The 26,419-nt window shown below is 45.4% G+C and overlaps 2 protein-coding genes across 3 annotated transcripts in view; both read right to left on the bottom strand.

The window, feature by feature from the left end:
• Window positions 1-26,419, bottom strand: part of LOC110261339 (zinc finger protein 444) — a 996,914-nt gene that overhangs the window by 757,585 nt on the left and 212,910 nt on the right. The window lies entirely within an intron of this gene.
• Window positions 8,633-26,419, bottom strand: part of LOC100737142 (uncharacterized) — a 117,529-nt gene continuing 99,742 nt past the window's right edge. The window contains exons 2-4 of one of the 2 annotated variants that reach the window (XR_014806861.1): window positions 13,763-13,884; window positions 10,196-11,994; window positions 8,633-9,432 (exon numbers count right to left, since the gene is read on the bottom strand). Coding sequence is in view for 1 of the 2 variants with exons in the window: in XM_021095142.2 (XP_020950801.1) it covers window positions 10,649-11,994; window positions 13,763-13,889 (1,473 nt within the window). In the remaining variant the exon portion in view is untranslated. Of the gene's footprint in view, window positions 11,995-13,762; window positions 13,890-26,419 lie in introns of both variants that reach the window. The other variant, XM_021095142.2, reaches the window with a different exon arrangement.

Here is a 26,419-nt window from a genome sequence, read left to right as displayed (position 1 = left end):
AATGTGGCCGCTAGGTGGCGCCCGAAAATGTTAGCGGGATGGATCCAAATCGCTGGTTCCCAAGGGTAAACCATATGGGCTGCTCAGAGTAGCATCAATGAGTTCCTAGGCTCCTGGGAGGACTTAGAAAAATTCAGCAGCGGGCGGTGTACAAATAAAACCATAGAAGTATTCATAGGACAACAATGGATGAATGTTTTAATTCTATCATTTTGAGCAAAGGTCTTTCTAAAGCATAAAAACAAGGCCCAGAAGCCATAAAGGAAATAACTTTTAAACTTGACCACATACCAGTTTTAAAATCTGTCTATGCACAGACAGTAACAGAGTTCAAAGACAAAAAACGATCTGGGGAACATTAGTGCTAATGCACATGGAGTGATAAGGATACTAATTTCAGCATTATTAGAAAAAAATTGGGGGGGCAACAATTTATAGCTCTTTACTAAATAAATCCCAGCACAGTGTGTGTTTGAAATGAGGTAAATATTGACAGTAAACTGTCCCATGAAATATTTTTTAAAGGTGCAGAACTTCGTTTTGGTTTGGTTTGGGCCACACCCACAGCATGTAGAAGTTCATGGACCAGGGATGGAACCCAGGTTACAGCAGTGACAATGCTGGATCCTTAACCAGCTGTGCCACAAGGGAACCAACTCATTTATTTATTTATTTAGTCTTTTTAGGGTGCACCCGCAGCATATAGAGGCTCCCAGGCTAGGAGTCTCATTGGAGCTGCAGCTGCCAACCTAGGTCAGAGCCACAGCAATGCCAGATCCAAGCTGCGTCTGTGACATATACTACAGCTCATGGCAACACCGGCTCCTTAACCCACTGAGCGAGGCCAGGGATTGAACCCTCACCCTCATGGTTCCTAGTCGGATTTGTTTTATATATATATATATATATATTTTTTTTTTTAAAGTACACAAGACACAATCAATGGAATACAACACAGGTTTGGAAGAATATGCCCAAGCCCAACTGATTTTTTGACCAAATGTACAAAAGGAATTCACTGGAGGAAAAGAGGTCTTCTCCATAAAAGGGAAATAAAGCAACTGGACATCCACAGCAAAACTCAAAAGCAAGGAAGGAAACAAAAACTCTTAAACTAAACAAGTTAAACCCACACCCAGTACAAATGAATTAGAAACGGATTACACACTTTGATGAAAAATGTAAAACATTAGGACACATTTCAAGGGGAAAATTCTAAAAAAACTTTTATAACTTGACACCGTAATTGTTAACCATAAAAAGAGATGGAAACATTGAACTTTGTCAAAACTGAGCATCGAGGCTGAGAAACACCCTCTTAAGAGGATGAGAGGGTCAAGGACAGAGGCTGGAGAAAACATGTACAAATGTCACATCATATTATGAATATGAGAGAACTCTCAAAACTCAGCTTTCACCACACTTGCAGCATGTGGAAGTTTCCAGATCGTGGATCGAACCAGAGGCACAGAATTGACAACAAAATTCTTAACTGCTCGGCCACCAGGGGACTCCCAATACTATCTTTTTTAAAAAAATCCAAATACAAAATAGACAAAAGACACAGAACACGCATTCACCCAAGAGGAGGAGCTACAATTGTGCTGGAAATAAGCACGTGAAAAGATGTGAGGCATTTCCTGGGAATGCAAATGACAATCATAGTGAAAATGAGTGAGAAATCTGGACACATCCATCAGAACACGTTACACAAACATGAATGATATAAAAATGCTGGTTGTGGAGAAACCCTGTTGTTCATGCATTACTGGCATTGTAAAGTGGTACAGCTTCTGCAGAAAAGTGTGGTTTCCAAACACACAAATAACAACAAAAAATGCAAGTTTTGTTTTGGGCTCTGCTCCCCCAGCAATCACTCACAACCCACTGATCTTCTTACCCTCTCCATACTTTTCTTTCTGGAATGTCATATATAGTTGGAAACACATTATGTCAAATTTTCAGACTGCTTTCTTTCCATCTCTTCATAACTCCATAGCTGCTCATTTCTTCTGAGCAACAAATAACATTCCATCGCATGAATGTGCCCCAATCTTTGTCCATTTACCTCCTGAATGACGTCTTGGTTCCCTCCTAGTTCTGACAGTTAGGACTAAAGCTCCCATTAACATCTGCATGCAGGTTTCTACGTGGAGGTAAGTGTTCAACTCATTTTGGGTAATAAATACCATGGAATGCAATTGCTAGAACCTATGGATGAGAGGATGTTTAGTTTTGATAAAACCATCCATATTCCCAGAGTTTAAGATGGCAGCTGAATGCCTGCCAGTATTCTACAGAATAAGCCAATGAAGGAATTACAAGATGCTGGAAAGGAGGAGGTCACTAAGGGAAAACTCTACCTCCACTCTCTTAGGAGTCATGGCTACGTCTGAGAATTAAAATGGACACCAGACAGATTAAGAGAGAAGCTTACAAATTTATTTCCTGTAAGGTTTACATATGGCACCCCTCCAAAGGAAACAAAGAGCGAAAGAAATGGCAAACAAAACATAAATGCATTTTTTGGCCTCACATGCAGCATGTGGAAGTTCCCGGGCCAGGGACTAGACCTGCCCCACAGCAGCAACCGGAGCTGCAGGAGGGACAAAGTCAGAACCTTAACCTACTGAGCCATATGGGAACTCGCCATGATTGTTTACCATTGAACTAATAAAGTTAACACAAGGAGGATGTGAATGTACTTCGTCCCAGTATTAAACAGAATTTTATATTTAAACCATAATTCAAAAAAGAAAAAAAGCACCCTGTCCTTGACTTGGGGTAAGGGGGTTCCTGGGTCTGCTGGAAAGGGTCATCAGCATTGTGGTGAAGAGAAGTGTCAGCAATTCAAAATATTTTCTTCTGGAGTTCCCGTCGTGGCTCAGTGGTTAATGAATCCCACTAGGAACCATGAGGTTACAGGTTCCATCCCTGGCCTTGCTCAGTGGGTTGAGGATCTGGCGTTGCCGTGAGCTGTGGTGTAGGTCGCAGACTCAGCTCGGATCCCGCGTTGCTGTGGCTCTAGCATAGGCCAGTGGCTGTAGCTCCGATTAGATCCCTGGCCTGGGAACCTCCATATGCCGCAGGAGCGGCCCTAGAAAAGGCAAAAAGACAAACAAAAAAACCCTTTTTGTTGTTTTTTAAAGGCAGCACCTGAAGCATATGGAAGTTCCTGGCCCAGGAAGTGAATCCAAGCTGCAACTGTTATACACATTACAGCTGTGGCAATGCAGGATCCTTAACTCACTGCACATGACTACCTGACTAGGGATAGAACCCATGCCTCTACAGCAGGTTTTTTTTTTTGTTTTTTGCTTTTTAGGGCCACACTCTCCGCATATGGAGGTCCCCAGGCTAGGGGTCTGATCAGAATTACAGCTGCCAGCCTACACCACAGCCACAGCAATGTGGACCCAAGCTGAGTCTGAGACCTACACCACAGCCCATGGCAATGCCTGATCCCTGAGCCACTGAGAGAAGCCAGGCATCAAACCTGCATCCTCCTGGATACTAGTCAGATTCGTTTACGCTGCACCATGAGAGGAACTCACTGCAGTTGGATTCTTAACACTGTGCCACAGCAGGAACTCCAAGCTGCAAGTGTTTGCTCAGCTCAGCTAAGACTCTGGGCTATGTTTTTTTTTTTTTTTTTTGGCCACACCCAAGGCACAGAATGGGCCAGGGATTGAACCTTTGCCACATCAGCAACTGAGCCACTGCAGAGACAACAGATACTTAAACCCCAGAGACAAAAGAGAAGTCCTGTTGTCAAGGCTTTTGCTAGTGCCCACGTCCAGATCGTGTGCGATCCCAATGGGTTACAGACTGGGGCAGAGGAAGCGTTTGGGGTTTATGTCCATGTTTTAACAGGTGTCGGAGAGGAAAAATTATATTCTTGCCAGGACCCTTCTTCATTCTTAGCTGAGACCCCTGTAACAAAAAGACAGATCAAGAAAAAACAGGAGTTCCCATTGTGGCTCAGCAGGTTAGGAACCAGACTAATATCCATGAGGATGTGGATTCAATCCCCGGCCTTGCTCAGTGGGTTACAGACCCAGTGTTGTTGAAGCTGCAGAGTAGGCCGACAGCTGCAGCTCCAATTTGACCCCTACCCTGGGAATTTTCATATGCCGTGGGTTCAGCCCTAAAAAGAAAAACAAAAAAATTCCCACTGTGGTGCAGTGGTTTAAGGTTCTGGACAGCAGCAGAAACACAGGTTGATCCATGGCCTGGGGCAGTGGATTAATGGATCCACCATTGTTGCAGCTGCAGGAGAGGTTCCAACTGCAGTTCAAAGTTGATCTCTGGCCCGGGAGCTTCCATATGCTGCAGGTGCCACAAAAAACAAGTATGTTTAAATTCAGAATATAGGAGTTCCCATCCTGGCGCAGTAGAAACAAATCCGACTAGGAACCATGAGGTTGTGGGTTCCATCCCTGGCACTGCTTAGAAGGGTCCAGCATTGCAATGAGCTGTGGTGTGGGTCTCAGATGTGGCTCAGATCTGGTGTTGCTGTGGCTCTGGTGTAGGCTGGCAGCTGTAGCTCCAATTAGACCCCTAGCCTGGGAACCTCCATATGCTGCAGGTGCAGCCCTAAAAAGACAAAAAACAAACAAAAAAAAAATTCAGAATATACACCACCACCAGTAAACCTAATATGAACTACATGGACTATGAATGATAAAAAAACACATAAACGTGTAGTTCCCGCTGTGGTGCAATGCGATTGGTAGCACCTCTGCAGATCCAGGATGCTGGTTTGATCCTTGCCCGACACGATGCATTCAGGATCTGGCATTGCCCTAGCTGTGGCTCATATCCCTGGTCCAAGAACTCCATATGCCACAGGGTGGCCAAAAACAAACAAGTGAGTATCGGTGTCTACTGGTTCATCAATTATAAGTACCAATCCGGTGGGGGATGATGACCATGGAAGAGGTGATGCATGTGTGTTGGAGGGCAGAGTACCTCCCTCTTAATTTGGTTATGAACCTAAAACTGCTCTAAAAATTGTCTTTAGGAGCTCCCTGGCAGCTCAGCAAGTTAAGGCTCTGGCGTCATCACTGCTCTGGCTTGAGTTCTACCCCTTGCCTCAGAATTTCCACGTGCCTCCAGAACAGCCACAAAGAAAAAGACTGTAAGTAAAAACCTTAAAATAAAAATATGAAACACAACAAAACATTGGACCCAGGGGTTACTAAGTCTGGGTTTACTTCCAGTCCTGCTAGTAACTAGCTGTGTAACTCACTTCCTCTTCCTTGGCCCTAATTTACATATCTGCCAAATGGATAAGTAAATTATTCCTCTCTTCTTATTCTAACTTTCTATAATTAATATTATTTGTTTCTTTCTACTTTAAATCTAAAAAGGACCCTTGAAACACAAAGAGGATTTTGTACATCAGATCAAATAAAATGGAATAATATGGCCACAGAGACTCAAAAAGTATTAAAATTAAGACACAAAGATCAGGAAGCGACAAGTATTGAATATTTCCTTTTTTAACAGTTTAGTTCAGGCATGACTGACTTAATCTGTTTGAATTTAAAATATACATTTTAACATGTACTTTTTGGTCCTTTTTTTTTAGGGCCGCACACAAGTCATAGAGAACTTCCTAGGCTAGGGGTCAAATTGGAACTACAGCTGCTGACCTATGCCAAAGCCACAGCAACACTAGATCCAAGCTGAGCCTGCCTCTTACACTGAAGCTTGTGGTAATGCTGGATCCTTTAACCCACTAAGTGAGGCCAGGGATCAAACCTGCATCCTCATGGATACTAGTCAGATTCTTAACGCATGGAGCCACAACAGGAATTCCCCATTTATACGCTTAAAACATTGAAACTAAAAGGTTTTTGGTTTTTTTCTTTTTTGGTCTTTTTAGGGCCACACCTGCAGCATATGGAGGTTCCCAGGCTAGGGGTTGAATCAGAGCTATAGCTGCTGGCCTATACCACAGCCATAGATAGCAACTTGGAATCTGAGCCACGTCTGTGACCTACACTACAGCTTATGGCAATGCTGGATCCTTAACCCACTAAGTGAGGCCAGGGTTTGAACCTGAATCCTCATGAATACTAGTCGGGTTTGTTAACCTCTGAGCCATGACGGGAACTCTTCATCTGGCCCTTTTAAATTTATCCCTCACCACATGAAATTACTCTGATGGCACATACTCTACGCCTCGTAATGGCTGTTTTCAAATCTATCCAAAATTGGAAAAGACTACTAGGAAGTTAATTATTCTGTGATTATTTATTTTGTTCTTATCTTTTCTATTCCCATAAATTTAGTGGTTTATTTATAATCATAGACATCATGGAGTTCCCATTGTGGGGCCGTGGAAACGCATCCGACTAGTATCCATGAGGAGGTAGGTTTGATCCCTGGCCTTGATCAGTGAGTCAAGGATCCGTCGTTGCCCTGAGCTGTGGTGTAGGTCCCAGACTTGGCTCGGATCCAGTGTTGCTGTGCTTGTAACGTAGACCAGCAGCTACAGCTCTGATTGGACCCCTAGCCTGGGAACCTCCATATGCCACAGGCATGGCCCTAAAAAGACCAAAAAAAAAAAAAAAAAAAAAGCCAAAAACACGAAAAAAAACACAAGTGATATAAAGCTTTACATTTACTAAAAGAGTCAAAATTTTCAAAGCTAACCATATCCACTGTTAGTTAGACTATGGGAGAAATGGAACTTGGCTCGGATCCCGAGTTTGCTGTGGCTGTGGTGTAGGCCAGCAGCTGTAGCTCTGATTAGACCCCTAGTCTGGGAACTTCCATATGTCAGGGTCCGGCCCTAAAAAGCAAAAAACAAAACACACAAAAAAAGAATACAAAAGAGAATTTGTCATTTTGGATGATAATTCGACATATCTTTAAAAATTACATATTCAGGAGTTCCCTTTGTGGCTCAGTGGTTAATGAACCTGACGAGGATCCATGAGGATGTGCCTTTGATCCCTGGTCTCGCTCAGTGGGTTAAGGATCTGGAGGTGTTGTGAGCTGTGGAGTAGGTTGCAGAAATGGCTCAGATCCCGTGTTGCTGTCACTGTGGCAGAGGATGACAGGTGAAGCTCCAATTCGACCCCTAGCATGGGAAGTTCCATATGTTGTGGGTGTGCCCCCCCCAAAAAAGTTATATATTCACACACACTCTGATTCAGGTATTGCATTATGAAGCACTGACACAGGAAAATGGAAACATCAATATGAGGAATTGTATCCAATTTCCATAGCACTTTTATTTATAATAGCCAAAATATCCATGAACAGATGAATGAATAAATAAATAATGGTATAGCAATAGAATACACTTCTCAATAATATAAAAACAATGAACTCCTCATATAAGCACCATTGTTGAATTTCCAAATAAATGTCACACAAGGGCACCCAAGGAAAAGACTAAACACTCTTTTAATTTCAGTCATATCAAATTCTAGAAAATGCAAATTAATCTAATACGAAGAAAAGAAAATCAATGGCTACTTGGAGGACAAAGAAATAAAAGGACACAAGGTAAGTATGGGGGTGACAGAATGTTTATTGTGACTGATGGTTTCATGGATTTATATAAATACCAAAAATTATCAAATTGTGTAGCTTAAGTATAAACATTCTGCTGTATAAATTTATACTTATTAAAACTTTAAAAATATGACTCAAATAAAAAGTCTAGATTACCTATTCTAGAAAATCAGGTTTGGCAATCCTACTGACTCAACATGTAGGTTTGGCACTTTTAGTGGCAACAAAAATAGGTGAGCAAATTTTCTTGGGCCACACCCAAGCATGCAAAAGTTCCTAGGTCAGGGATGAAACCTGCACCAGGAGTTCCCGTCATGGCGCAGTGGTTAACGAATCCGACTAGGAACCATGAGGTTGTGGGTTCGGCCCCTGGCCTTGCTCAGTGGGTTAAGGATCTGGTGTTGCTGTGAGCTTTGGTGTAGGATGCAGACGCGGCTCGCATCCCGCGTTGCTGTGGCCCTGGCGTAGGCTGGTGGCTACGGCTCCGATTGGACCCCTAGCCTGGGAATCTCCATATGCCGAGGGAGTGGCCCAAGAAATAGCAAAAAGACAAAAACAAACAAACAAAAAAAATGCACCACAACAGCAAGCCAAGCCACTGCAGTGACATCGCTGGATCCTTAAGCCAGTGGGCCCCAGAAGAATTACCAAAGTGACCCATTTTTGAAGTAAAATCAAAGGGTGTTTCCACTTCATTTAAAAGGGATACGGTATGGGTAAAAAAGAGCACATCACTGGACTAAGGATCACTCTTCTATCTTTGTTTTCCTTTCTACACAGCAATGGCCTTAGGTGAACAGGCTAGACAGGCCACAGGAATCCACAAAACTTTTATATACTTATTAATTTTCTTCTTTTGGGGGGAGCACACCCATGGTACATGGAAGTTCCCAGGCTAGGGGTTGAATCAGAGCTGCAGCTGGGGCCTACACTACAGCCACTTAACCACAGACTGGGGCCAGGGATCAAGCCCTCATCTTCATGGATAGTCGGGTTCGTAACCCGCTGAGCCACACACCAGAAATCCACAAAACTTCTAGAATATTTTCTCTAACAAGGCCCTCAGATACACAAGATAAACATTTCTGAAGTCCTGAAAATTTCTTTTCTTTTTTTTTTTTTTTTGTCTTTTTTTTTGCTATTTCTTGGGCCGCTCCTGCAGCATATGGAGGTTCCCAGGCTAGGGGTTGAATTGGAGATGTAGCCACCGGCCTATGCCAGAGCCACAGCAACGCGGGATCCGAGCCGCGTCTGCAACCTACACCACAGCTCACGGCAACGCCGGATCGTTAACCCACTGAGCAAGGGCAGGGACCGAACCCGCAACCTCATGGTTCCTAGTTGGATTCGTTAACCACTGCGCCACGACGGGAACTCCCTTTTTTTTTTTTTTTTTTTTTGTCTTTTGAGGGCCGCACCTGAGGCACACGGAGATTCCCAGGCTATCGGTCTAATCAGGGTTGTAGCCACAGGCCAGGTCAGATCCTAGCTATGTCTTTGACCTACACCACAGCTCACAGCAACACCGGATCTTTAACCCACTGAGCGAGGCCAGGGATTGAACCCGCAACCTCATGGTTCCTAGTTGGATTCGTTTCCACTGCACCATGATGGGAACACCTGGAAGTCCTAAGAATTTCTGTAGCAGATCATCCTTCATAACCATAGTGATTAAACATTATGAATGACATTTTAAAAGAGGCACAATCTATCCAGAATGTGTCGTTTCCTCTGCTCCCTATTAATTCAGTGTTTCTGTAACAATTACATTCCCCTGACCCCTAAAATCTTAAAATTGGTGATATTACCCTACAGAATCAGGATACCAGGGCAACGGCTCCACTGCAGGACTTGGGGAACAGATGTCCCTCACCAGTGCTGAGCACAATGCAATATTGCCTGTGAACAAGAGAACGAGTTCAGGTTGCTCTCAGAAGCAATAAAGGTAATCACAACAAGGCCCCATCCTCAGTTTAAACTCCAAACCTACAAAATACCATGGCATCTGAGCTATAAATTAGGAGCCACCAAGCCCTGCAGTGCTTCTTTGAAGGCTCTGAGCAGCAGTGCAACCCAAGCCAAAACTGGAGTGGCATATTCTGCTATCAGCCTGTCTCTGCTGAGGCACGGACTTTAGGATCCTGACCAGAGGCTGTTGGTCCCTCCGTGCTAGCAAATCCAATTAACCTCAAACCACCCTATACGGTGAAGACAACCCTTAAGGTTAATGGTGGCTTAAATAATAAGGCCTTTATTATTGTACAACAAAGAGCAGACTATTTCCCAGGTTGGCAACCTGGGGATTAGAAAATTCCATTACTAGAGTCTCATGAGACCAATAATATTCCTAAAAAATGTAGTCCATCTTTTCAAATCACCATCAGAGTCCTCTAGGCCCAAACCAGGTAAAGTCCATGCTTTAACTTTCAAGAGGACAAGTAATGGGGAAAAACTAAGTGCTCAAGCCACTCATGAATCATCCCGCAAATGGGAGAGCACTGCTGTCTCCCTCCCTGAACACACTAGGATGGGTGGATGTGGTACCCTATGGGCATCTGCCAGGTAGTTAGAGGTGAAATAACTTCTGCTACAAATGTGGTAGTGACCTAAATCTCACAAGGTCACTGGATAGGTTAAAAAGTGCAATGTAGTTCCCACATACCTGGAATTTAAGTAGATGTTTAGATGTATGAGGTTCAACACAGGCAAATGGCATCTTCAGAAGGGATCTCTTCCAGTGTTGTTGCATTGATCAGAGAAATCACATATACCTGCATAACGAAGGTAGTTCTCCCATTTGAAATTTGTGGTATCCGATGAGGTAAGTTCTTCAGCTGGACGCTTTCTCACATTCACTTATTAAGGCTTTTCTTCACTGGGAATTGTCTGGAGTATAATGAGGTTAGGCTTTGGCTAAATGATTTCCCACATTTGCCACACTCATAAGGCTTTTATCCAAGGTGACATTATAGTGTTTTAGGAGGATAGAGTTACAGGTAAAATAATTTCCCATATTCAAATACTCATAAAAACTTTCTCCAGTATCGACACTCTAGCACTCACTGAAGTTGGACCTAAGGCTAAGCAAATTCCTAAAGTGAATGCACTCACACCTTTAACCAGTGTGAACTCTTCGGTGTTTAATGAGGCTGGAGCTATGGCTAAAAGATTTCCCACATTCACTGCATTCATAAGGCCTTTCACCAGTGTGAATTCTCCTGTGTTTAATGAGGCTGGAGTTTTGAGTAAAAGATTTCCCACATTCACTACACTCATAAGGTCTTGATCCTGTGTGAACTCTCTGGTGTTTTAAGAGACTGGAGCTGTAAGTAAAGAATTTCCCACATTCACTGCACTCATAAGGCCTTTCTCCAGTGTGAACCCTCCGATGTTGCAGAAGTGCAGAGCTTTGGCTAAAAGATTTTCCACATTCACTGCACTTATAAGGCCTTTCTCCACTATGAACTCTACGGTGTTCAATGAGGCTAGAGTTCTGAGTAAAAGATTTTCCACATTCACTGCACTCATAGGGCCTTGATCCAGAATGAACTCTCTGGTGTTTTATGAGACTGGAGTGGTATGTAAAGAACTTCCCACATTCACTGCACTCATAAGGCCTTTCTCCAGTGTGAACACTGCGGTGTTGAAGGAGTGCAGAGCTTTCACTAAAGGATTTCCCACATTCACTACACTCATATGGCCTTTCTCCAGTATGAATTCTCCGATGTTTAATGAGGTTGGATTTGTTGCTAAATAATTTCCCACATTCATCACACTCATGAGGCCTTGCTCCAGTGTGAACTCTACGGTGCTGAATGAGGCTCGAGCTTTGCCTAAAAGATTTCCCACATTCCCCACACTCATAAGGCTTTTCCCCAGTATGAACTCTCCAATGGTCATTGAGGCTGTAACTCTTGCTAAAAGATTTCCCACATTCACTACACATGTAACATTTTTCTCTAGTGGAGACTCTTTGTTGCTGAACAAGTATGTGTTTGCAAGTGAAGTCTTTTGTGCATTCTCCAGAGTTGTACTGGGTTTTTCCCCTGTGAAAGGCTGCTCCACACTCACTTCTCCTCATTGACTTCTCCCTGGTGTGTGTGGGCTCCCCACAGGAAAAGGACTTCCCCAACACAAAAAACTTGCAGTCTTTCACAAATGAGGCTCTGCCCATGTTGCCTCTGAAGCATTTCTCTCCAATGTGCTGCTTCTGGTGCTGAAGTTTTGCACTGAAATACAACTGTTTTCCCCTTGCCCCAATATCATTCAGTTTCTGCTCACAGTGTGTTCTCTGGTGCTCAGTCAAGTGCAAAATGTCTCCCAAGTCCAGGCCACATATCTCACAAAAATGGGTGTTCTTGAGGGACACACCTGCCTTGACAGTGTGAGACTGTGACACTCTTTGTACAGAAATGCCCTGTTCAGAAGGTGCCTCTTCATCTTCTGTTCCATGCCAATAACCTAAAAGCAAGTAATGCTGTTGAAGTGCACAATGACTTTGGTAGGAGGGGGCAGCTACTACACAAGTATGTGTAACAAACCTAGGAACCCATCCATGGGATTGCTTGCAGGAGCAAGGACTTGGTTCCAGTTGAGGACGAGGCTGCATAGCAGAACTGGGTTATAAACATCATAGAAATGGGAAAGGCCTCATGAGGTGAAGGACACAACCATGTGGTGGACACAAAGAGGAGAGACAGGGTTTGCAATTCATTTCTCCGCAAACAACTTTCAAAAGAAACTTGTGTGCTGGGGACACATGAATGCTGTATAAGATGGGTTGTATCAAGACCCAAAAAAATAAGCCTGTAACAAGGCAGTTGGTATTTAAAGACTGTTTAAGAATGTGTGCACATTTCATGATACAATACACAGGGGCTAGATGGAATGGTGGATGGGTAAGAGAGGAGTCCAGAGATGTGAGGCTGGAACTAAGAATAGGCATGACAATAGGAGTTCCCACTGTGGCCCACTGGGATTGTTGGGTTTGATCCTTGGCCTAGCACAGTGGGTTAAGGGTCTGGCATTATCACAGCCATAGCTTGGGTCACAACTGAGGCTCAGATTCTATCCCTGGCCCAGGAACTCCATGTGCCACTGGGCAGCCAAAAAAGAAAAAAGAAAAGTGACAATAGAGATAATGAATCAGCAAAGTGTCAAGAAAGGGGAAGGAAAGACAGAAATGAAGTATGGCCACTGGCACTGGCATCCAAATACTAGTTAAACACAAGAGGTTTCTAGCATGATCTGAACACAACATTTTCATCATTTCCTCCTCCATGTGATAATCTGCAGGGCCAGGCTCCCTCTAAACCACCTTGCTTAATTCATACACTTCCTGGCACTTCTGTGGGTTCTCCAACCCAACCCTACTCCTGCAATAATCAAAGATACGGCACCTTGATGATACAAAAACTAAGGCGATGGCAGAACAGATGAATAGATAAATACCCAAACAACTTAGCTATGATAACTCACAGGAAAGAAAACTAAATATTACACAGGACCTTCAGAAGAAGGTCTTGCAGGAATATCCTATAGGCCATTTAAGCATTAATGGTGTCAGTGACAGCAATTCTTAGAACAGGTACATGAAAGAAAATGTCAGCTAGAGGAAGGAGACAGACCCTAAAGCACACATGTATCCTGAAACTGGACAAAGTCACTCGTCAGGGAAAAGAGAAGTTAGGTGGTATACAAGACTCATGATTCTGATTTCTTCCATGTAAGTCAACAGGTAAGCTAGCGCTGGGCCTGCTATAAAGGAGGGAGAGGGCGCTGCACAAACCTCAGTCCCACCAACCACAGCAGGTGCCCATGGAAACGGGAAAGGAGGTAGAAACCATGGTCCTTTTTTTTTTTTTTTTTTTTTTTTTTTGTCTTTTTGCTATTTCTTTGGGCCGCTTCTTCGGCATATGGAGGTCCCCAGGCTAGGGGTCTAATCGGAGCTGTAGCCACTGGCCTACACCAGAGCCACAGCAACTCGGGATCCCAGCCGCGTCTGCAACCTACACCACAGCTCACGGCAACGCCGGATCGTTAACCCACTGAGCAAGGGCAGGGACCGAACCCATAACCTCATGGTTCCTAGTCGGATTCGTTAACCACTGCGCCACGACGGGAACTCCCGAAACCATGGTCCTGATGTGAAAACAGACCACGCCTCCTGGAGGGCAAAAAGGAAGGGCAGAGACTAGCTTAAGGCACAAAGGTGGTTTCAGAGCCTTACCCAAGGAGGTTATAAGTGCCAAGTTCTCCAGCATCACATTGTGGTACAGGCGTTTCTGAGACTCTTCAAGGAGATCCCATTCCTCCGAGGAGAAGTACAAGGCCACATCTTCAAAGGTCACACTGCCCTGACAAGATGGAGACAGATGAAACCATAAATATGCCACTTCTCAAGGACAACAATCCATCCCCCCTCCAATTTTCCTCATGCTCATCCTCCTCTCAAGCTTTCCAACTCAGAGGTGAAACAAGGCCCTGTCTCCATTGATACCATGGTCTTCTAATGGTCCCACTGATCACTGGGGCCAGCCATCAACAAGAGGCAGATGGACAAGTAAGTATCTAAGTTGTGCACCTGGCATAGAGAGACCCACATTCTCACACTTGCCTATTCTGCTGAGGTAGCCAAAGTTACATAAATCTCAATACCAGGGCCCTGGGGTCATCAAGCATACTCCCTCGCCAAATATACACAGCCCTTGAGACTGGACCTAATAGTCACATGCCTATGGTCACCATCTCCCTCTCCACACCCCAGACTTCCAGATCTGTGTATTTAGCTGCTTGCTTAATGCATCCACCTGGTGCCCTCAAAAACATCTCAGAGGAGTTCCCATTGTGTGTTAGTGCTTAACGAACCCGGCTGGTATCCATGAAGACACAGAATCCCTGGCCTTGCTCAGTGGGTTAAGGATCCAGCATTGCCGTGAACTGTGGTGTAGGTTGCAGACACGGCTCAGATCCTGTGTTGCTGTGGCTGTGGTGCAGGCCGGCAGCTACAGCTCCAATTCAACTCCTAGCCTGGGAACCTCCATATGCAATGGGTGCGGCCCTAAAAAGACAAAAGACAAAGACAAAAACAAAAAAACAAACAAAAAACCAAGAAAAAAACCATCTCAGAAGCTCCTGCTATCTTTGGGAAATATTACGCCTACTACCAACTTTGCCATTTCAGTTGACGGAGCTCCCATTCCCACAGCTGCTAAGAAAAAAACCCCTAAGAATACTTCTGAATCCTGCTCACTCTCTCATGGTCCACATTAGAAAATACAGCTGTCACTTTTTAAGACACACATCCAAGAGTTCCCGTGGTGGCTCAGTAACGAACCTGAAACAGCATCCATGAGGACACAAATTCTATCCCTGGCCTAGCTCAGTGGGTGAAGGATCTGGTGTTGCCATGAGCTGTGGTGCAGGCTGCAGACGCAGCGCTGGCAGCTATAGCTCCAACCCGTAGCTTGGGAACTTCCATATGCCGTAGGTGTGGCCCTAAAAAGACAAAAAACAAAAAAACACACATCCAGAATCTAACCACATCTCCTAAACTATGACTCTGGTTCACTGATCCTCACCTGAATTATGGCAGTAAGCTTCACCCTTATCTTTCTTACTCCTCCCTCAAACCCATAGTTCATACTTCATGCAATACCCAGATGGAGCCAAATAAGACCTTGGTAATATAACCTCCCTCCTCTAATTGAAATTTTCCATCACCAACTGAATAGACACCCAACTTCTCAGGTAATCATTCATCCTGATTCCCGTCCCCTATCTGAAAGAAAAGAGGGAGTTCCCACTGTGGCACAATGGGAGTAGTGGTCTCTGCAGGACCAAGGATGCAGGTTCGATCCCCAGGCCCAGGACAGTATGGGTTAAAGGATCCTGCATTGCCGTAGGTCACAACTGCAGCTCAGATCTGATCCCTGGCCTGGGAACTCTATATGCCATGGGGGGGAAACGAAAGAAAATACTTATCCTGGGGAATTCCCAATGAGAGCCACAGTAATAAGGACCCAATATAATATCTGAAGATCTGAGTTTGATCTCTGGCCTCACTTAGTGGGTTAAAGATCCAGTGTTGCCTAGGAACTTCCATATGCAGCTGGTGTGGCCGAAAAAAGAAAAAAAAAAATGACCTGTCCTGGAGTTCTCTTTGTGGTTGAGCAGGGGTAAAGAACCCAACAGTGTCTGTGAGGGTGCAGGTTCTATCCCTGGCCTTGCTCAGTGGGTTAATGATCTAGCCCATTCAATCCCTAGCAGCCCTGGGAATTTCATATGGCACAGGTGTGGCTCCAAAAAAAAAAAAAAAAAGAAAAAAAAAGATAAAGGAAAAAAACACAAAACACTTGTCCTTACTTGGAAACCCCCAACCAAATTTATCTCAAACATGTGTCACCAGTTTCTGGGATAACCTTCCACACCGGTTTACACAGGCTGCCAGAAACAGAAACATCTTCATGTAACTCCTGGCATGGACTTATGACGCTGGCCCTTGGGTTTTCTCCAGGGTCTCCAGACCCCAAACTAGAAGCATGGCACTTAAGAGTTGCAAGAAAGGAGTCTCCTAGTGGCTTGGCAATTAAGGATCCAATGCTGTCACTGCTGTGGCACCGGCTTGATCCCTGGCTGGGCAAATTCCTCCCGCTGGGGTCGCAAAAAACCACAATCCGGATAACACGTGGATGGAGGCGAGGGCCAGTGAGGGAAGAGGACACCCTCCACCTGGCTGTGTTGGTTCCACAGCGCCTCTGCAGCCGTGGGAAAGGCGGACAAAGGCACGTCTTCGAAGAATGAGTCTACGGCGGGGTTCCATGTACTCAGGCCTCCCGGTCCTCCGCCTGCCTTGAAGACTGGGACTGGGCTAGCTACTCAACCTCTATGTCTAAGGGCTCAGTACGCCTTTTATCAAGGGTCCCTCCCCTGTACCCTCTCCCACGCGCCAACACTGCCCATCAGAAATAAGGCTCCAGCCACGACAGCCTCGCCGTCCTGGACTCTGGGGCCTGGGCTGCAGGCACGGGAACAGACGCCCGGCACTCAGGACCTTGGTGTCGCTGAGGTGCGCGCGGACAGGGCCCGGAGGACGAGCGTTTACCTGAGGCTTGTCCCTCAGCGCGGCCGCCGCCATCGGGCTCTGTGGCGACGCGGGGCCGGAAGCGGAGGACCTTTCGCGGGGCGCCCTGGGCTGCGGCTGTCACCCTCGGACGCGTTTCTGTGCAGCGGGGACAGCGCCTCTGACTTTCTCTATTCAGTCACCTCAAGCTCGACCCACAATTGCCGAACCTCTCACACTGGTTGAACAAAACCGGGAGCGCCTAACATGGTCGCCGGGGAGGAAACCGGAAGTCCCGCCCTCACTTCACGTAGCCTCCTCTTCCTAAGCTCTCATTGGGTAGCGCTGCTGCTCGATTCGGAACATCCTGGGCAATGTAGTTCCGACAATTTATACAGCTTGAGATCTGACTTTTGGCTGCAAAGGACAAGCTCTGCCAGGAGGGGCGTTGAGGAACGGCACACCCAGATGAGCCTCACTCCCTCTTTAAAAGGACCTTCATCATATTCCTGCCAGGTGCTCTCTAGAGCTCATCACTCAAGTGTTTGGAGACAAACTGTTTGAGAGTCCATCCCAGCGATTCCCTTGGCAGGATCCCAGAGGAGCAAAATACTATTTCAGATGCTTCCAAAGGCCACAAATCCAAAGAAACATACATTTATGTTTATAAAAATAATCAAAAACAGTAAAAGAACTTGTTTGGAAACAATTCATTTTATTGCTTTTAAAATTTTTTATTTTTTGCTTTTTAGGGCAGCACCTGCAGCATATGGAAGTTCCCAGGCTAGGGTTCGAATGGGAGCTAGGCTGCCAGCCTACACCACAGCAACAAGGGATCCAGTTCATGACAACGCTGGATCCTTAACCCACTGAGTGAAGCCAGGGATCGAACCCTCATCTTCATGGATAATAGGTTCGTTTCTGCTGCGCCACGAGGGGAACTCTGATTTTATTGCTTTTTAAAAATTTTTAAAGTATTTTTGGCTGGGCAGGCAGCAAGTGGAAGGTCCCTGGCCAGGCATAGAGTCCACTACACAGCAGTGACCTCTAAATCACGTTTGTGACAATGCTGAATCCTTAAACCCCTGGGCCACAAAGAAACTCCAGAAACAAATGATTTTAGAAGAATGCACAAACTGTCTCTACACTGCTGTTCTAATCTAGATATTGGACTCAAGCTGCAGCATTTCCAGCTGCCAGCTAAACTGGCTTACTTCAGGGAGTTCCCATCATGGCGCAGCTGAAATGAATACGATTAGGAAACATGAGGTTGCAGGTTCAATCCCTGGCCTTGCTCAGCGGGTTAAGGATCCGGCATTGCCGTGAGCTGTGGTGTAGGTCGCAGACGTGGCTCCGATCTGGTGTTGCTGTGGCTCTGGTATAAGCCAGCAGCTATAGCTCCAATTAGACCCCTAGCCTGGGACCCTCTATATGCCGCACGTAGGGCCCTACAAAGACAGAAAAATAAAAAAATAAACTGGCTCGCTTCAGACTGGCCCTCACCATATGAATTAGCTCTTGCCACCCTATCCTGTTACTATTTGTCCTGACATCAGTGATTTTTGTATACTGACAGACTCCTTGGTTTATCTCATCTGAAGTCAAGGGGATATTCTCACAGCAACCAAGGACCTTTGTTCAGTCTGAGTTTTTCCCCAATTGCAGGGCTTGTACCTATACTTGTGTATCAAAGGAAAGAGTTATACCATCCCTTAGATTTTCTCTGTGAGTATATTATGCTGTGTTTAATACATTGCACCTTTAAAGGTGTCTATGTATCTTTTTTAAACTTTAAGGTATAGCTGACTTATAATGTTGCACCAATTTCTGATGTACAACATGTCTATGTATCTTTATTTAAAAAATCTGGGGAGTTCCCATCGTGGGTTTGGTGGTTAACGAACCCGACTAGGGACCATGAGGTTGCGGGTTTGATCCCTGGCCTCACTCAGTGGGTTAAGGATCTGGTGTTGCCATGAGCTGTGGTGTAGGTCGAAGACTTGGCTCAGATCCCGCATAGCTGTGGCTGTGGCATAGGCCGGCGGCTACAGCTCTGATTAGCCCCCTAGCCTGGTAAACTCCATATGCCATAGGTGCGGCCCCAGAAAAGACAAAAAGACAAAAAAAAAAAATCTGGACATATGGCCAGCATTGTTTGATAGTGAAATTTAAACGTTAATAAAATAGCATACTGGAGTCCCCATTGTGGCTCAGTGGTAATGAACCCAACTAGTATCCATAAGGACGTGGGTTCATCAATCCCTGGCCTCACTCAGTGGGTTAAGGATCTGGCGTTGCCATAAGCTGTGGTGTAGGCCAGGGGCTACAGCTCCAATTTGACTCCTAGACTGGGAACTTTCAAATGCTGTGGGTGCAGCCCTCAAAAAGACAAATAAAATAAAATAGTACATCAAAAAATAAAAATAAAAAAAAGTGTTTAAAAAATATACTCAAACAATACTTTAAAATTTTTGGATTCCCAATTACTTCTCGAACAATAGAGAACCATGTCAAAATGTTTTGTCAACAGAAGTCCAGAGAGGCAAAGAGAAAAAAAAGCTAGAAGTTCCTGTTGTGGCTCATCGGTAACAAACACAACTAGTACCCATGAGAACCTGGGTTTGATTCCGGCCCCACTCAGTGGGTGAAGGATCTGGGGAGTTCCCATTGTAGCACAGTGGAAACAATCCGACTAGGAACCATGAGGTTGCGGGTTTGATCTCTGACCTCGCTCACTGGCATTACCATGAACTGTGGTCGCAGATGCAGCTTGGATCTAGTGTTGCTGTGGCTGTGGTGTAGGCTGGCAGCTGCAGCTCCGATTTGACCCCTAGCCTGGGAACCTCCAGATGCTGCAGGTATGGCCCTAGAAAAGGCAAAAAAACAAACAAACAAACAAACAAACCAAAAAAGCCCCACAAAACAAAACAATTTAAGACCTAGCTATATGTGTGTCTACTGAATGTCATGATACTAACATTCCTTTGGGCTCATCTCTTTATACACACGTTCTTGTGGTTGCAGAAGCACTTGTGGAAACTACACAGGTCAGTGGAGGTACTCAATCCTGTTTAAATTTGCAAAGCAGGAGTTCCTACTGTGGCTCAGTGGTAATGAACCTGACTAGTATCGGGTTCGATCCCTCACCTTGCTCTGAAGGTTAAAGATCTGGTGTTGCCATGAGCTGTGGGTCGTAGACACGGCTTGGATCCAGTGTTGCCATTGCTGTGGTGGAGGCCGGCACCTGTAGCTCCAATTCAAACCCTAGTGTGGAACCATCCATATACTGCAAGTGCAGCCTGAAAAAGCAACAAATAAATAAATTTGCAAAGCAGAATCTGGATGCTTGTGCCAGGCTGTGGTGTAAGGCCTAAACTTAAAAGCCCGGTATCATGTGCTGTATTGAAACCATGAGGACCTCACAGGACTTGAGTGCTAACCCCGCACACTCTGCTCCTGTGAATAAGGTCTCCCAACCAAGCCGTCTTTTTTGTCAAGAGGATTAGGTACACATCCTGCCTGTCCCTTTAGTGGGTTCATTCCCTTACCTGCCACGGAGTTACTCAGGTAGGCCAGTGGCATCCTCCCATGGGACTCAGGAGACATCCCTTCCACTGGGATTCCAGACCTTGAATTTCACAACCACGTGTTCACTTTTCCAGACTGCAACCCCCACGTGGCCTTGCATGTGGTATGTGGTTTCCTCCTCTCTGTGAATATATACGATTAATAAACTGCTGCCTATCTCATCTGTTCAGCGTTAGGTTCCTTTGGCCATCCCTGTAAGTCTAGGATATGATCCCATCCTCCCCAGTGGGGTAAAGAGGAGAGAACTGAAATATATATAGGGAGACCAAAGGGAACCCAAACATGTGGGACGGTGGGATGGTGGCGGCCATGGGCACGTGGTTGCGGAGTCTGAAGATGTGAGGGATGTGCAATATTAAGAATGCTTCACACTAAGGGAGTAGTGATGGACCCAGGGCCCTAGCATTGAGACTCAGGTGATTTATCCACACCGGAGGAACTGCTTGACAGAACTGGGTGGAATCCCCAATGCCACATCTTCATTTTATTTTATTTTCTTATTTTTTGGTCTTTTTCTAGGGCTGCACCTGCGGCATATGGAGGTTCCCAGGCTGGGGGTCTAATCGGAGCTACAGCTGCCGACCTACACCAGAGCCGCAGCAACACGGGATCCGACCCACGTCTGGGACCCACACCACAGCTCACAGCAATGTCGGATCCTTAACCCACTAAGCAAGGCCAGGGATCAAACCCCAAACCTCATGGTTCCTAGTCGGACTCATTAAGCACTGAGCCGCGATGGCAACTCCCACATCCTCATTCTAGATATCTTTTTGTCCACCTGCCCCTTCTTGCTGATGGCTGGCCCCAGTGATCAGTGGAACCATTAGAAGACAGAGACACCAAAAGAGCCAGGGCCTGGCTGATGATGGATTCATGTCTCTATGCCAGCAGGGCAGCGCCACCTTTGAGGACGTGGCCCTGTTCTTCTGGGAGGAATGAAATCTCCTTCATGAGGCTCAGAGATGCCTCTACCACGACGTGATGCTGGATACCTTGGCTCTGAGGAGTGACACATGGGGGCGGGCGTGACCTCAGGGGTATGTAAAAATCGTATCAGAAACTTACTCCATTTCACCAGTCTTTTACTGCTAACACTAGTCACGGCCATTCTGTCCTTCCTCGCCCATTCTTCACACTTGGTGACTGGTCACTTCTACCAATACTGCCACCCCAATGCCTATCTTCACCTCTCTGTACTTCATGTTCGACCGGATTTCTCACTGCTCCATTCTGAGTGTCCTCCACATTGGTCCTCTCTTTTTGTGTTTTTTTGCTGCACCTGCAAAAGTTTCTAGGCCAAGGATTAAACTTGTGCGACAGCAGTGAATGCTGGAGCCTTAACTGCTAGGCAACAAGGGGACTCCTCCATCTACATATATATTTTGCTTCTCAGAGTTACACCTGCAGCATCTGGATGTCCCCAGGCTAGGAGCTGAATCAGAGCTGCAGCTGCCGGTCTATGCCACAGCCACAGCAACTCAGGATCCAAGCCATGTTTGGGACCTATACCACAGCTCATGGCAATACCGAATCCTCAACCCACTGAGCGAAGCCAGGGATTGTTAACTGCTGAGCCACGCTGGGGACTCCCTAAACACTTCTTAACAAACTCAGAGAGACATGGATTTATGAATTGTTAATGGTGTAACTCTGTGGGGTTTTTGGCACACCTATGGCAAAAACCATATAAAAGGAAGATTATGGAATTCCCTTGTTGTTCAGCAGTTTAGTTTAAGGATTCAGTGTTGTCACTGCAGTGGCATGTGTCACTACTGTGGCACAGGTTCATAGGTGCTTGTAAATTTTTATTTCTTTTTCGGCCACCCTAAATCATATGGAGTTCAAGTGCCAGGAATCAGATCCGAGCCACAGATGTAACCAACGTCACAGCTGCAGAAATGCTGGATCCTCAACCCATGGTGCTTGACCGTGCACTGAATCTGTGTCTGAGTGCTCCGGAGATGCTGCTGATCCCTTTGTGCCACTGTGGGAACTTCTGTGCTTCTAATTGTATATGTTGAGACAGATGAATTGAAATGGACAGCAGAGGAGTTCCCATTGTGGCTCAGTGGTAATCAACCTAATATCCCTAAGGAGGCATGTTCAACCCCTGGTCCTACTCAGTGTATGAAGGATCTGGCGATGCCATGAGCTGGGGTGTAGGTTGCAGATGCAGCCTGAATCGTGCATTGCTGCGGTGGTGGTGTAGGCCGATGGGTGCAGTTCTGATTTGACCCCATCCTGGGATCTTCCATATGTCCTTGGTGCCGCCCTAGAAAGCAAAAGAAAGGAGACAGGAGAAATCTTGGTTTCAGGGATGCAAGCATGTGCAGAAACCTTAAAAATGTACATTTAAATATGTAGAGTTGAAGGTAATTATACTTAAGCTGTTTTTTTTGGTTTTTATTTTTTGGCTTTTTGGCTTTTCTAGGGCCGCTCCCGTGGCATATGGAGGTTCCCAGGCTGGGGGTCTAAATTGGAGCGGTAGCCGCCAGCCTACACCACAGCTCACAGCAACATGGCATCCTTAACCCACTGAGCAAGGCCAGGGATCGAGCCTGCAAACCTCATGGTTCCTAGTCGGATTCGTTAACCACTGCACCACGATGGGAACTACCATACTTAAGCTGTTTTTAAAAAGCAAAGATTTAAAACTTGCCACTTTCTAATCACTTGACTGTTTCGTTATTAGCTGTTTTTGAGGTTGTTTGTGGTTACTGCCTCAGTAGTTGGAAACAGAATTGATGGTGCCCTACTGCGGTATCTTACAAGCTCTGTTCAGCAACACTGTTTTGGCAGCTGGAAATTGATCATGACAAGAAAAAACAAAAACAAAATGACAACAAAGAAAGGAAAAAAGAAACGGACCATGACAGGACCATTTACACCAGGGAAATCAGCACAAGGACTTCAAACCTAGGCCTGATTTAATGTACTATTAAATTTAAAAAGATTGACTCTACCACGTGTTGGCTGGGTTTCCGAGGAACTAAAATTCTCCCACACTGTTGGTGGGAAGGCAAAAGGGAGCAACTGCTTTCAGTCAGTTTCGCATACCTTAAAATGTTACATTTATGTACAGTTTAACAGTCTGGGAGTTCCCATCAGCGCTCAGTGGTGAATGAATCCAACTAGGAACCATGATGTTTTGGGTTCGATGCCTGCCCTTGCTCAGTGGGTTAAGGATCCGGCTTTGCCATGAACTGTGGTGTAGGTCACAGATGCAGCTCAGATCCCGACTTGCTGTGGCTCTGGTGTAGGCTGGCGGCTACAGCTCCGATTAGACCCCTAGCCTGGAAACTCCATATGCCACGGAAGCGGCCCTAGAAAAGGCAAAAAGACCAAAAAAAAAAAAAAAAAAAAAAAAAGCCCAAAACAGTCCGAGTTATTTTCACATGAGAAATAAAATATACACCCATATAAAAAACTAAATACAAATATTTAAAGCAGCTTTATTTATAATACCCCACACCTGGAGATAACCCAATAACAGATGAATGGATAAACAAAGCAGTTATCATAGAACAGAAAACTACTCAGCAATAAAAAGAACTAAGTACTTACATTAGCATCATTGTTGAATCTCAAAATAACTGAGCAGCATGAAGCAAACCAGTTTAAAAACCTACTGTAAAAGAAAGGAAATCAATGATCCTCTGGGAGGACTGAGGAAGGTAGGGAATGAGACCCTAAAAGGGCATGAGCTATAAATACAAGACAAATGAATTTAGTTTCATGACTGTGATGGTTTCACAGCTTTACATGTATGTCAAAGCTTATAAAATTGTATCCATTAGATAAAAAAAAGAAAAAAAGAAAAGAAAAAGAAGAGGCACATGCCACCTAATTTATTTATTTTTTTTTTGTCTTTTTGCCATTTCTAGGGCCGCTCCAGCAGCATATGGAGGTTCCCAGGCTAGGGGTCGAATCGGAGCTGTAGCCACTGGCCTACACCAGAGCCACAGCAATGCACGATCCGAGCCACGTCTGCAACCTACACCACAGCTCAGAGCAACGCTGGATCCTTAACCCACTGAGCAAGGCCAGGGATGGAACCTGCAACCTCATGGTTCCTAGTCGGATTTGTTAACCACTGAGCCACGATGGGAACTCCACATTCCACCTAATTTAATTCAGTCTCCTCAACTCCCTATTAATCCAATGTTTCAGTACCAATGAAACTGAACCCCCTAAAACCAAGTTCTCCTGCCAAATTTATGATTAATATCTCCATTCAAAACTGTATTCCTTTTCTCGTCCTGTCCCTGTCCCCCTAGGTAATGAGGAGTATCAAATAAAAGCAAGACCCTGCAGGGCCCTCCTTGGTACAAAGGCCACTCTATGTCCCCTGTTTGTAGGAAGAGGCTTTGGTTTCCCAGGCTTTCCCCTAAGTTCCAAAGAGCAGGCTCAAGCAGTTCCTACATTAGTTAAGTGAGAAAATGCAGTCAAGGAAGAAAAGTAATGACAGCTTAAACAATAGTTCAGCAGTAAAACAGAGTCCTAGTTCCTCCTCAAGGGATATACATAACAATCTGACCCATGTCTTTGAGCTGTTCTGCAGAAACCAAGACCCAAACCTGGTGGAAGATGTGACTATATGCAGACCACAAACACAGAAGACTCCAGACTGGCTGGAATCAGCAGGTTGTTAAGATTAAGATAACCCAAACAGGGAGTTCCCGTCGTGGCGCAGTGGTTAATGAATCCGACTAGGAACCATGAGGTTGCGGGTTCCATCCCTGCCCCTTGCTCAGTGGGTTGACGATCCGGCGTTGCCGTGAGCTGTGGTGTAGGTTGCAGACGCGGCTCGGATCCCGCGTTGCTGTAGCTCTGGCGTAGGCCAGTGGCTACAGCTCCGATTCGACCCCTAGCCTGGGAACCTCCATATGCCGTGGGAGCGGCCCAAAGAAATAGCAAAAAGACCAAAAAAAAAAAGATAACCCAAACATTACCCTGTCACCTCAATACCAACCAATGAGAAGAAGGTCCATGGGCTGCAACACTCAACACAAATGTTGCCTTTAAAAACCTTTCCCTGAAAACCATCAGGGAGTTTGGTCTTTGGAGCATTTGTTGCCCATCCTCCTTGCTTGGTATCCTGCAATAAATGCTGCACTTCACTTCACCACAAGCTGGTGGTGTGCTGGGCATGAGGGACCAGACCTGAGTTCAGTTCAGTAACATCAATTATCGTTCTACCTGCCCCTTATAGTTTAATAATAAATGACACTAGCAGATGAAATCTGTACATCAGGACACATGGCTCCTTTATAGCACCTGGGGAAAAGGACCCCTCAGTGGTGCTGAGAATTATATGAACAAAGGAATAAAATTCATAATTTTGACGTTATGTACTATGTACTCACAACAAAGGCCTCCTCTACAGGGTGACTTCCGACCTCCCCCAAAATCCTGGCACCAGTCCACATTTAGGAACATGAAGCCCTGCAGTTTTTCTTTCAAGGCCTTGGGCAGAAATGCATTGAACCAATGCTGGACAAAAGAGCTATTTCCTGTCATGATGGCAGGTCCCTTTTATTTTTATTTTTATTTTTTTGTCTTTTTGCTATTTCTTTGGGCCGCTCCCACGGCATATGGAGGTTCCCAGGCTAGGGGTTGAATCGGAGCTGTAGCAGCCAGCCTACACCAGAGCCACAGCAACATGGGATCCGAGCCGCGTCTGCGACCTACACCACAGCTCACGGCAACGCCGGATCCTTAACCCACTGAGCAAGGGCAGGGACCGAACCTGCAACCTCATGGTTCCTAGTCGGATTTGCTAACCACTGCGCCACGACGGGAACTCCGGCAGGTCCCTTGTAAAGCACATTTTGGGATCACTGCAAAATCTGTTCACCACTACATGCTAACAGATTCCGATTCTTCTTCTAAATAACCCCACGGAATCACTAGAAGCATCAAAACTAAAGGTGCAAAAACAGGCCTTTACAAAAGACCATGAACCAGAGCAAGTGCAGGAAGCAGTTTCTAGGTTAGTAAATTAGAACGTGGAAAAGTTCATCCTAAGTATGATGTGAGAGTAATATCCTTGAAAAAGGGAGTCCTTCAGCAAGCTGAGGGTGGATAGATCCTTTGGGCTGAAAAAGGGTCAGGTCCATTCCTTAAAATCAGAGAAAGAAATGAGGATACTGCTGAGGACTTGGGCTATGTATTATTTCCTCAAGCAAGTGGAGTGTTGTAGGATTTTCATACAGGGAGACAGGACACTGGGGC

Source organism: Sus scrofa, chromosome 6 (genome assembly GCF_054392235.1).
Source record: "Sus scrofa isolate SSC_HxYL_T2T_F1_AM1 chromosome 6, Sscrofa_HxYL_maternal_Yorkshire_Landrace_v2.0, whole genome shotgun sequence".
Lineage (NCBI taxonomy): Eukaryota > Metazoa > Chordata > Mammalia > Artiodactyla > Suidae > Sus > Sus scrofa.
Note: the sequence above shows the minus strand (reverse complement) of the source record. Positions and strands in the feature narration are given on the sequence as shown.